The sequence below is a fragment of the Diabrotica virgifera genome, chromosome 1 (assembly GCF_917563875.1).
Source record: "Diabrotica virgifera virgifera chromosome 1, PGI_DIABVI_V3a".
NCBI classification, from domain to species: domain Eukaryota; kingdom Metazoa; phylum Arthropoda; class Insecta; order Coleoptera; family Chrysomelidae; genus Diabrotica; species Diabrotica virgifera.
In genome coordinates, this window is record NC_065443.1 from 3,108,595 (window position 1) to 3,121,243 (window position 12,649).

Here is a 12,649-nt window from a genome sequence, read left to right on the forward strand (position 1 = left end):
CTTTTACATCCGAAAATCTCGACAGATTATTGGCATAAAAATTTAGATTTTTCAAGACACGATATTGTTACTATCTCTCGACTAAAATTTGGCCATGTCTGTTATCCCGCACATCTATATAAAATCAATGTAATACAGTCGGTTTTGTGCGAAAATTGCAATACAATAAGTGACTTGGATCATATATTTTTTGCATGTGACAAATATGTGACAAAAAGAAATTTGTTGAATATGCAGCTATTGCAAGAAAACGTTTATCCCCCATATAATCTGATGAACTTACTACCTTTGAACAAACCGTCAATCTTTAGGATTCTTCTAAATTATGTTAAGTCGTGTAAATTGAAACTTTAGATTATAACATTAGTCGTGTAAATTAATAATACCCCGTATTATCTCTACTTAGTCTGTGGTTAGTCACCCTGAACGATCTGGGTGCGAAAAGTTTTTTTCCCTTACCTACCCTGGATTGTTTTTGTAATGGATTCGTAATGGTCTTGGTGTATGGTGAGGCGTCGATTTCAAGAAGTGTTGCTGGCTAAATGGGCGCAGTTCCCAAAGGCCATAAAAGAAAAAACTCATTATGAGGTTTTGAGGCCTGGAATTTTGGAAATCTTACTTTTACACGAAACTGAACCATATTGTGTAATTTAACAAAATTGTGCAAGTTCCCTAGTATTGAAAAATAAAATAATAAAAATACTTTAAAAAATAAACACCATTGCTCACCTGAGTAATTTCTGTTGTGTATAAAATTGAAAAGAAGAAACAGAGAGGAACTGATAATAAATACCATGGTCATGATGAAAACGTAACCATCTAGGCCGGCGATTTTGAATGGTTTTGGGGGCGGAGTGGGTGGAGGTGGTGCTGGGCAGCTGTCTTCGCAGTCGACACAACTGCATGGAGGTGACTTACCCTACAGGAAAAAATGTTGGTTATTACAAAGTTCGGTAACGCCAAAAACTGAAAAAAGAAAAAAATACGAGATCCATTGTAAAAGATATATTTAAAATTCCCTAAATAAGGGTTACATTAAATCATCATCAGTGTTACTAAAAGCTCTAAAATAAGTACAACCTAATTAGTTAAGAAAAATTATTTAAAAAGTTAACTAAGGTTAAAAAATGCAAGAGGTCATACTTACAAAAAATGTTTTGGGAGCCACCAAAATGTTTTGCGTAAAAACCCTTTAAATGTTAAAAGTTGTTGTGTTATACTACATATCAATAAAAATACTTAATGATGTTGCAAATATACCTGGATATTACCCAGGGCAACACAGGCTCTTCCCACATGGTTGGAATTTGAGGATTAAAACCTCACATATTGAAGTTCAATGGCCAACTGAATACAAATAGGGCAGTCAATGAGGGTATTTGGCTCCGAATTCCATCCTACTACATCGATTTACTTAATATTTTCACAGTAAGTAGGGAATAGCTTAGGAAACAAAGTCTACCCTATGCCGATGTGCGCTTTTATCTTGGGGGTGGTTTCCACCCCTTCTCGGGGATGAAAAATGTTTTGGTTAAAATAGCTACGGAAGAGGCTAGAGAACCTAATTTTAAGCAAACACGGTTCTATAATTATTTTTTGAAAACTCAATACTTTTTGAGTTATTCGTAGTTGAAAATTGGCCATATTCATTGAAAAATGACACCTTTTCGGAAGGATTTTTGCGAATACCTTAAAAGCTATGCATCTAACAAAAAAACTATATAAAATATTTCTGTAGGTTATAAAAAACAAAGAGATTCGTTCCTTCATAAATCTTCTAGTTAAAATTCAAAGAGGGATATGGTAGGTAAGAAGAGTTTGTTTTTTTGCTGCATGCTCAAATCGGTGTATTCAACTTGAAATAACAGAGAAACTGTCGATTTTAGGTGTATAATGATACTAATAAGTTTTGTAGTGCTTGAAAAACCCTTTAAAATGAGCAATACTAAATGTCGATTACATTCAAAGTAAGCGAGATATTCTGCAAAAAAGTTGATGACTAATGTATTTTAAGAAGAAATGAGAAGTATATTTAACCTCTCATCCATCAGAATTTAAAAACATAGTTTTCCTTCTGCAATACTTTTTATTATAGTGTTATTTCTATGTTCAAAAAGTGGAACTGGATTAAAATGAATGGTTTTTGAAAAAAATAAGATCAAATTATAGAGTGCATTTTTAAATTTTCTTAAAAATCTTCCTTTTCCTCCATGTAACTCGAAAAAGATAAGAGATACGAAAAAAAGATACCACACAAAAATGTAGGGCTTTTTCAGATAAAAATTTCCTTTTTATTTTTCACTACTGTAGCTCTTATCATTTTAAACCATTCATTTTAAACCCGTCCAACTTTTTGAACATAGAAATAACACTATAATAAAAGGTATTGTGGAAGGAAAACGATGCATTTATATTTTGGTGGATGGGGGTTAAAATTACTTCTCATTTTTTCTTAAAATACATTAGCTATCAATTTTGTTTGCAGCATATCCCGCTTAGTTTTAATATAATGGACCTTTAATATAGCTCATTTTAAAGGTCTTTTCAAGCACTACAAAAGGTATTAGTAGCATTATACACCTAAAATCGACCGTTTCTCTGTTATTTCAAGTTGAATACACCAATTTGAGAATGTACCAAAAAACAAACTATTTTCACCTACCATATCTCTTTTTGTATTATAACTAGAAGATTTCTGAAGGCAAGTGTATCTTTGTTTTTTTTATAACCTACAAAAATGTTTAATACAGTTTTTTGAAGTTATACTTCTTTACCGGCGATAGAGGGTAAATTTTTATATGGGAAAACCTAGCGACCGGGCGCATGCGCATTATAACTTTGTTCTGATTGGATGTTCAAATGACATGTCAAAAATTATTCAATATGGTGGCTGTGGCACAGCTGTAGTTAGATTATTTATGGTTGTTGCGTTTTAAAATTTGTGTGAAAAGAAACAACAAACAAAAGTTAGTTAATAGTTATACTGCCTTTTTAAATAGTTTTCATATATCTATATTTTTGGACTTTTGGACTATTTTGGACAAGGAAAACTCATTCTAATTTGGTAAGTACCTAGTTTTTATTATAATCATATTGTAATTATACATTTGGATTAGGTTGAAATACATACATTTATTTTCTCAAGAATGCGGATTTTAGAGAGAAATCCCAAATTAGGTTCGATTTTTATTTTTAAATTATGATTTTTTGGCGTAGATTTATTTATCTAGTAGGTATGTAATGCTTTGATTTACATACTTAATTTGATTACCAACAAAAGTTCTACCAATCTTCATCTAATATATTGTTTTCTTACTGTTTTGTTATATTTTTATATTTTCTTCCACAAAATTGAAACTACATAATTTTCAAAACAATTGTCAAACAGTAAAACGTTCAGTTACCGTATTTTTCCACATGATAAATAATGTGGGATTGGACGAGTGAGTCTACGCTTCGATTACGAGTCAAAGCGGCACGAAATTCAAGGGTTCAATTCCCGATGCAAGTTTTATTTTTTTATGCATATTATGATTGTAAGTATATTTGTTATATAATTTTTTTTTTCAGCAAATGCGTATTTAAAATTTTTGCCAACAATTATTATCGTCCAGAAATCATTTTTTCTTTGTGGCATTTTTCAATGTGTTTGTGTGCGTTTTATTCTTTTATTTTTTTAAATTTTTGGTATAGTCTTAAAAATCACATAATATGTAGTAGAAGTATAACTTCTTACGTGCGTACAAAGTACACACACATTCTTTTTTAGTTAGATGCACAGTTTTCAAGGTATTCGCAAAAAACCGTTCGATTACCGATCGTATTATGTTTCAATGAAAATGGCCAATTTTCAACCACGAATATCTCAAAAACTATCGAGTTTTCGAAAAAAAAAATTATAGAACAGTTTTTGCTTAGAATTAGGTTCTCTAGCGAATTCCGTGGTAATTTTAAGCAAAAAATTTTCCATCCCTAAGAAGGGGTGGGAACCACCCCCAAGATAAGAGCGCACATCGGCATAGGGTAGACTTTGAATTAGGAGATAAGTAGAGGCTAGGCCCAAAATTTCATTAAAATCCATGCAGTAGGATAGAATTCGGAGGTAATATCCTATTCTTGCTCCCATTGACTGGCGTAAAAAGGACCTTAGAAGGATGTCAAAGACAAACTGTCAATGCAACGTTAGGAAATGTTATATTGTTACTTCAGACATAGAATTTAAAGTTTATTTTGATATTTAAAATAAAAACAGTGTCTTTCCATATGTTACACCACGTGGGAAGAGTCCTGTGTTGCCCTGGGTAATATACAGGAATATTTACATCATTAAGTATTTTTATTAATATGTAGTATGTATAACACAACAACTTTCAACATTTAAAGGGTTTTTACCCAAAACATTTTGGTGGCTCAGGCATGCTATTTTTGTAAGTATCCTCTTGCATTTTTTAACCGTAGTCAACTTTTTAAATAATTTTTCTTATCTAATTAGCTTATACTTATGTGATTTAATGTAACCCTTATTTAGGGTCTTTTAAATATACCTTTTACGAAGGATCCTGTATTTTTGTGATTTATGGTTATGGTATACAGCCAGCTACAGGAATTTTATTTTCCTCGTGGATTTTTGAGAAAAGAAAACTTACATCTACAGACTTGCTGCAAGGAATTATATCGGCAGTCAGAGGCGTGTATCCATTGGTAGGACCAGTAGCGTTGATGAAATCAATGTGGAACGGTACACCCGGTGTATTTGGATAGTCTCCTAAAGTGTGGTACCATCTCAGAGGATTACACTTTTCGGCGCCATATTGGCCACACATAAGGTTCATTACCTGCCAAAACAAAAAAAATAGTAACTGTTAAAGTCTATTTATTTTTATATTTATGTTGAACTTTCTTTTTTGTTACTTTAGAACGCATGCATATAACAATGGTTTTTTGTAGATGTGTAGTTCTTGTTTTTTCTTAGATTAAAAAGATGATTTAATTGTACGTGCGCGCAACGTGTGGCGCCAATGTGTAACGTTAGAATCCCTATAGTAAGTAGAAATTTTAGTGTTTTACATTAACTGATTCCCCAACTATCTGTGGTAGTCCTAACGTTGCAATTTAAGTACTGAAATAGAAATGAGGTACTAAACTAAGGTACGTTAAATTTAGCTTCTTTTCAACATCATGGGTGTGTTCAAAAACGATCTTTCAATTAATTTTTACCTATACGTAGCAAATTTTATTAAATATTTAAATATATTATTTGTTTTTATACAGTTGAGTCCATGATTATTTGCCCGTGCGTAATCATTTAAAGCATACGAAATAAGTCGAAAGTCTATTCCACGCAACAGCAAGTGACATACAGTGGATACTGCTTCGATCACGGATTATATTAAAAAATTTGACGTTATCAAATAAATAGTATGTAAAATGTTAGTTTTGCTTTAAAATTTTGGTGCATAATTACAGCTACATTTGAAGTAGCTTAATAAATTCTTTTGATGACATTAGTGTAATTAAATATTTGTTATAATATAAATATTTGACAATAAAATATTTTCTTTTTGTTATCTATTTCATTTTACGGAAACTTAAACAAAACCATTCCTTAACTGTGAATGAGGTTAACTTTGTATGGGGCCGTCCATTAATCACGTGATTTTTTTTGCAATTTTTGACACCCCCTCCCCTTGGCGGTACATTGTGAGGTTTAAGACCCTCTATATTACGTGTATTGTGACATTTCGTGATTTTTTCTAGACCCCTCCCCCCTTTCGAGCCTCACGTGAGTAATGGACGGCCCCTAGGTAAATTAATGGAAAAATAGAATACACTTACCATACAAGTTCAAACTCCAATATAAAATTAGTTGTGAAAACAACAGTTTGTGTAATATAAATAACTTCTAAATGCAAAAACAGGACAAAAACACCAAAAATTCAACAAATTGACAGTGACAAGTAAACAAACCAGAAACGTCAAACAAATTGTACCTACTTAAAATCTGAAAACGCCATAAAAGTCTTTATTGTGCATATCTCTTTTCGATGTAGAACTTTCATAAAAATAACATGTGTCTTGTGTCTTTACTTAATAACAGACGGTAGCTGGTTTGTCTTTAGTTTCATGCGTGGAAGAGAATGATGCTAGATAAAAAGTATGTGTTTTATCTCGCCAGGTATTAATGACGCACGGGTAAAGAAACCTGGACTCAAGTGTACATTATTTCTTGTTGGCACTAAGCATATAACTAATTTTGTTCAGGGCATTATTTGTAGTTATTAATATGACACTTTTAGATTAAACGTCAAAAAACATGTATTGTATTCATGACCTATTTTTCAAGCAGTACAAGTATTTAACTCACCTTTCCTCCAGTCACTGGTACACTGACTTCCTTGCAGGAATTGTAAGCACCCTCCATATAGGTGTTATCCAAGTATACATCCACATCTGTGATGTACGTTTTATTCGTTTCTGGATTTAGTTCTGTGGTATTGACATGCATGAATTTGGATTGTGTTGGGGAACAGGTAAAGTGACAAAACGTCTTCACGAAGTTGTTCATACAGGAGGGGCATCTGCTCAGCAGAGACTGGGCTTGTTGGAGATTGCTGTCCAGGAGTTGGAGCTACAAGAGAAAAAAATGATTTTGATACACTTTTTTTAAATAAGTATTTTGAAATCTCTGGGATCGGATGAAAAACAAGAAATAATTCGAGAGACATTCTTCTTACAAAAAAAAATTATACAAGCTAAAAGTTAGGTGACCCTTCTCGGTAAGCGACTGTTTCGGTTACAGTGCACGGACCAAATCTTTCGAGTTTAAGCCCTGTAGACTGTAGACACGCTTCAATCTGGATTTATTAGGGCTATTCTGCTCTCACCTGAGAACAGTATGTTCTTCCATTCCACCACTGTCCTGTCAGCATATTCTCGCGCGCTACCAAGTCTAGCTCTACGGTGTTGTGGGGGCAGCTGTGAGACGCGAGCTGGACGGAAAGCCCTCAAATGTCTTTCTGTCAGTTTTCTTCTAATGGTACATTCAGTCACACTATCACCTCAAGACTGGTAGTTGTGTTTTGTCGTAGCAGTGTTGTTAATTTTTCTGTCGTTGTGTTATGTGTCGTTAATTGTTCCTTTGTAAATTTAATTGGTTAAAATTTGATGGCGCCCATTTTTTTTGTTGTATGTTATGTATTTCTCGTTTTCTTTGAGTCCAAGTGTCAAACCATCAATTAATTGTTATCTATCCATCTTTTGTCTATTATCGTTTCATTAGCCCTATTTGCATATTATTATTTATTCCTTTTCCACCTTTTATTGCAACATAAGCCCAACCCAAAGAACCACGCCTACATCTCTTCAGACTGAGCAACGTGACCATCGTATCGCAAATGTAAATGATTGGACATTTCCATCTTCGGTAATTCCTTGTCCATCATCATCATCATCATCAATGGCGCTACAACTCTTCGTGAGTCTTTGCCGCGTTTACTATTGCCTTCCATGTGTGTCGGTCCTGTGCCACTAATTCTCATTGTCGCACTCCCATTTTATCTAGATCTTCTTTGACTGCATCTTTCCACCTTTTTCTAGGCCGCCCAACAGATCTTCTTCCATCTGACCTTTCCCAGAACACATTGTTTATAAGGTGATTGTCGTTACTGCTTATCACATACCCTGCCCATCTGAGTCTATTGGCCTTTATATATCTGACTAGATTTTCTTTTCCGAATAGAAACTCTAGCTCGTTATTGTATCTGCGCCTCCATTCGTTTGTCACGCTATCTCTGCAAGGGCCATATATCATTCGAAGGATTTTACGTTCCCACACCAGCAATTTATTTAATTCTCTTTTTGTTAGCGTGCATGTTTCGCTTCCATACGCGCCTGCTGGTCGCATTATGGTCTTATATATCTGGATTTTTGCACCTCGTGAAAGAAGTTTTGACTTCATTAGATGTTGCATTGCAAAGAAAGATCTGTTTCCTGCCATTATTCTCGTTTCAACTTCTCGCTCTAATTTGTTGTCATTTGTGATTGTTGCTCCTAGATATTTAAATTCTTTAACCACTTCCTTCATTCCTTGTTCCATCTAAGGATAATATCGTCCTGATCCTTCTGGTTCAGCTTTCATGACCTCTTGTCCATCCGATCGTTATACCACGTTAACAAAAATAAACAGAATGTTCAATTTTGACATTACGCATTATACCGTTACGAATTGTGCTAGTTACGAATAGTCACCGTTACGAAGTGTCGCCTTTTAACATTCTAAATTTTGAAGAAAATGAAAAAATCATGACATTATGCTTACCTGCTCGGCGTCGCAGCAAGTGGCGTCTGGCGAAATATATGGACATCTTCTTTTAAGTATACTAATGGCGTCTGTATCATTAAGTGGCTTAGCCGTACCATTATATACACAATTTTTACTTAAGCCGTCTTCGTCTGTATAGCAGACGCCGTACCATATACAGTGACCACCTGCATCTTGACTAGCTTCATCGGCCTGTAAAAAAATAAAGACATTTTATTTAACTATTTAATATACACTCCTCGACAAGTGAATTAGATAATTATACACTTCTGCAAGAAATTAATGCACCGCCACCTTAAAAATGAGTAATTTTTGATGTCTCGAATTTCCTAAACCTGTTGTCCGATTTAAGTGATTTTTTAATATGTTATAGCCTTATTGGTTAACAATATCGCTGTAATAATATTGTTGCTAAACAGGTAAATTGTCATTGTATACCGGGTGTACCAACAACCCGTCAAACGGTGTTTTTTTTGTCAAAGTTCGTATCACACTGTGGAATATTCTAGCATCTATAAAATGCTGAAATTGAAACCCAACTATAGCCCCATGTTTTCTTAATATTCTGTTTTTTAATTCATTCGCTTATGTTGGATAATAAAAAAGAATGTGTGTGTACTATGTACGCACGTAAGAAGATATTCTTCTATTATATAATAGGTAATTTAAACGAAGTAAATATACTTAAAAGGTTATTTGTATTTTATTTAAAAATCAAACTAACTTTCTTATCTACCACTTTCAAAAACTTTTTATTAAAACAACCAAAAATACAAAAAAATATGAATTGCCCGGGAATTGAACCCGCAACCTTCCAATCTCAGTGCTAACGCATTTCTAACTACTCCATGGAGGCACTAGAAATAAATATGTAAGTTTCGGATATAATTACACAACACGGCGACATATAGTGTAAAAATGTTATGCTTACATAATATTTTATTAATCCAAAAACACAAGAATTATAATAAATAATACATTTCCTAAAACCACTAATATATTCTTTTAATGACTTATTTGCACGGTTACAGATACATACATACCTATCTTGAAAGATTAGCAATGAACTACATACTGTCAGTGTGCGCAGGCGCGCGGTAAATGTACAATTTTACCCTCAATCGATTCGCCGCTAAAGAAGAATATCTTCAAAAAGTTAGGTACTTTAACAACTAGCCAAATTTTTCATCAATACAGGGTGTTTTTAAATAAGTATGGAAAACTTTAAGGGGTAATTCTGCATGATAAAATAATGACAGTTTGCTTTATAAACGTATGTCCGCAAATGCATCGTTTCCGAGATAGGGGGTGTTGAAATGTTTCTTACAAACTGACGATTTATTCGTTGCTCAAAAACCGGTTGAGATACGCAAATGAAATTTGGTGGGTTTTAAGAGGTAGTTATTGCGGATTTTTTGACATAAAATTAAGAACTTATACTCGCCATTGGCGCGCATACGGGTCATATTAAAACGAATTTAAAAGTAAAAATCGACTTATTTCGGGATTTTTCATTAAAGTCGCCATTTTACCAAGTAACGAATTTATTATATTGTATGTACCACTTCACACCATTTAATAAACGTTTTTGTAAGTTTTATACATGTATTCCTTTGATTGATCGACTTTGTTTAATATATTATTTAATCCCATTAATTAATTGTTGAATAATTACTTAAAAATAAATGTGATTGGATATTGGATGTTATGTTAGTGAACTTTGCATTCCACATCGTCTGACGAGGTTTGTAATTATATTGTAGTTAACCATTATGAATTTTTTAACAACCAGTTTTTTTAGATAATTAAGCCAAGAAACGTATCATTTACAAAGTTTGATAAAGTAATAAACATATTTTGTTTATTACCATAAACGAAATTCGTCTTAACGACAACATTAGTGATGTTCGGCGAATGTATTGTACATTTTGCCTTTTTATATTTTATATTTTTGCTATTAGGCCTGGATCCCGCGTACCAAAAAAAAGTTTATTAATAGCAAGCTGAAAATTTGTTAATAGTTTAACGGTGTCTAGTCCGACAAACCTTGATGTACGGGAACACTGGAACAGGGGAAGTTTTAATTGTGGAACAGGTTACAGCTTTCGGACGTCGGACTACGAAAACGTTCCATGTATTTTGTCGGGCAGAATTTCCAATTGATTTGTTACCATTTCATTAAACTCTCATGCAAAAATCAGACTGATATTTATCACCTTTCATAATTCCTGTCATTTGACATGTTCTACGTGTCGGACTTATTAAAATGCCGAACATATTTGTAAGACAAACATTTTTGCATTTATACAGTGCATTCATAAAGTATGGAAACGGTCTATTATCTCATGACTTAATTATTTTCAGAGTTAAAGCTCTGACAGGTCGATTTTTATTTTAAAATTATGATTTTTTGACGTATAGTACATAATAGTGACGTCATCGATTTGGGTGTGACGACGTCGATAGTTTTTTTAAATGGGAATAGGGGTCATGTGGTAGCTCATTTGAAAGGTGATTCAATTCTCTATTCAGTAATATAAACATTATATATACAGCGTGGCCAAAAAATAATTTTTGAGTTAAAATAATTGACTCAAAAAGAAGAATGTATGTAATTTATTTAATTCAAAATACATTTTACTGATACCACATAGTATAAAAAAATGTTTATTTCATAAATATACAATGCTTTTCGTTAAATTAAAAGTCAAACAGCCACACACCTGCCTCTTGACAGTTTGAACATTTAATTTAAGCGAAAAGCAATGTTTATTTGTAAAATAAACAATTTATTTCTCTTTTCTGACAGCAGTAAAATGTATTTTGAGTTAAATAAATTACATATATTCTTTTTTTGCAGCAATTAATTTAATTTAAAAAATTGTTTGGCCACCCGGTGTAAATAATGATGTTAATGTTTATATTACTGAATAGAGAATTGAATCACCTTTGAAATGAGCTACCACACGACCTCTATTCCCATTTTAAAAATCATCATCATGACGTCATCAGCCCAAATCGATGACGTCACTATTATGGGATATACGTCAAAAAATCATAATTTAAAAATAAAAATCGACCTGTCAGAGCTTTAACTCTGAAAATAATTAAGTCATGAGATAATAGACTGTTTCCACACTTTATGAATGCACTGTATAAAGGTTGCTATTGGATACACTTAAAAACAACCTACTAGTTTTCATAATCATAAACCTGTCAGGATGACAAGTTCCACAATTAAAATCACGTTCCACAATTAAAACTTCCGCTGTTCCAGTGTTCCCATACATCAAAGTTTGTCCGACTATTTTTTTTTAGACACCGTTAAGCTATTAACAAATTTTCAGCTTGCTATTAATAAACTTTTTTTTACTCGGGATCCAGGCCTATATATGTATAGGTAATACAAAGGTTGGTCAAGTGTTTGGACTGGAAACTGACAAATTAATCGTTCCATGAAATATTAATGAGAAGGTCAGTTTTGTAGATAAACTCGAAGGTTATTTGGCAACAGACTCGTCTGTTCCTGCTGTCTCACACAAGCACGGTCACCAGTCACCATGAAGTTCAGAGCAAAGATGAAGACATCATTGTAAAAATGTTTAAAAATTAATAAACATTTTCAATTTCGTTGTAACTCGAAACTGCAGTCGTATCACATTCTAGTTCAATCAGAGAGTACAGCAAGTAACTCTACCGGTTTCGGGGCTTCCTAGCACCACATCAGGATATACATACGCTGTTCTCTCTGAATAAGCCAAGATAATACACCGAGAGCAGTCACGGATTGCAACGAAGGCATCTCTGCCATTTCGTTCGTTGCAATCCGTGACTGCACGCGGAGTATTATCCTGGTTCCGTCAGAGAGAAGATGTATCTCTGGATGAGGGGCTAAGAAGCCCCGAAACCGGTAGAGATGCCTGCTGTACTCTCTTTAAATGTAACTTTTCAATAAACTACACTACTTCTCCAAGAAATTAACGCATCACCTTAAAAATGAGTCATTTTTGATATCTCGAATTTCCTAATAGTCCATGTGGTGAGATCGCTCCCGTCTGAAAAACATTTATAATTCGGTTTCTCTGCGAATTCATATTCAAAAATGTCCCCTTTAAATAAATCTGAGTGGTACCGGACGGAATTTTTGGGCAGAAATTGTTTAAACAATTTTTTTAAATAAATACGCATTTTCGAGGCTTAAAAACTCATACTTAAATTAGTATTTGTAAGGGTGCCAATAACTTCGATTAAAGTTTAAACATTCCTTTTCAAGATTCCGAAGAGTGATCGGGTCTAACTTCAATTTAGACCGTAGTTTTTTAATTGTTA

At 33.4% G+C, this 12,649-nt stretch overlaps 1 protein-coding gene across 4 annotated transcripts in view; it reads right to left on the minus strand.

Moving 5' to 3' along the window:
• Nucleotides 1-12,649, minus strand: part of LOC114328011 (NPC intracellular cholesterol transporter 1) — a 121,650-nt gene that overhangs the window by 61,706 nt on the left and 47,295 nt on the right. For 3 of the 4 annotated variants that reach the window (XM_050653805.1, XM_050653827.1, XM_050653812.1), the window contains exons 2-5: nucleotides 8,318-8,512; nucleotides 6,365-6,628; nucleotides 4,647-4,835; nucleotides 730-919 (exon numbers count right to left, since the gene is read on the minus strand). In XM_050653805.1, the coding sequence (XP_050509762.1) occupies nucleotides 730-919; nucleotides 4,647-4,835; nucleotides 6,365-6,628; nucleotides 8,318-8,512 (838 nt within the window). Of the gene's footprint in view, nucleotides 1-729; nucleotides 920-4,646; nucleotides 4,836-6,364; nucleotides 6,629-8,317; nucleotides 8,513-11,858; nucleotides 11,908-12,649 lie in introns of those variants that run through there. The other variant, XM_050653821.1, reaches the window with a different exon arrangement.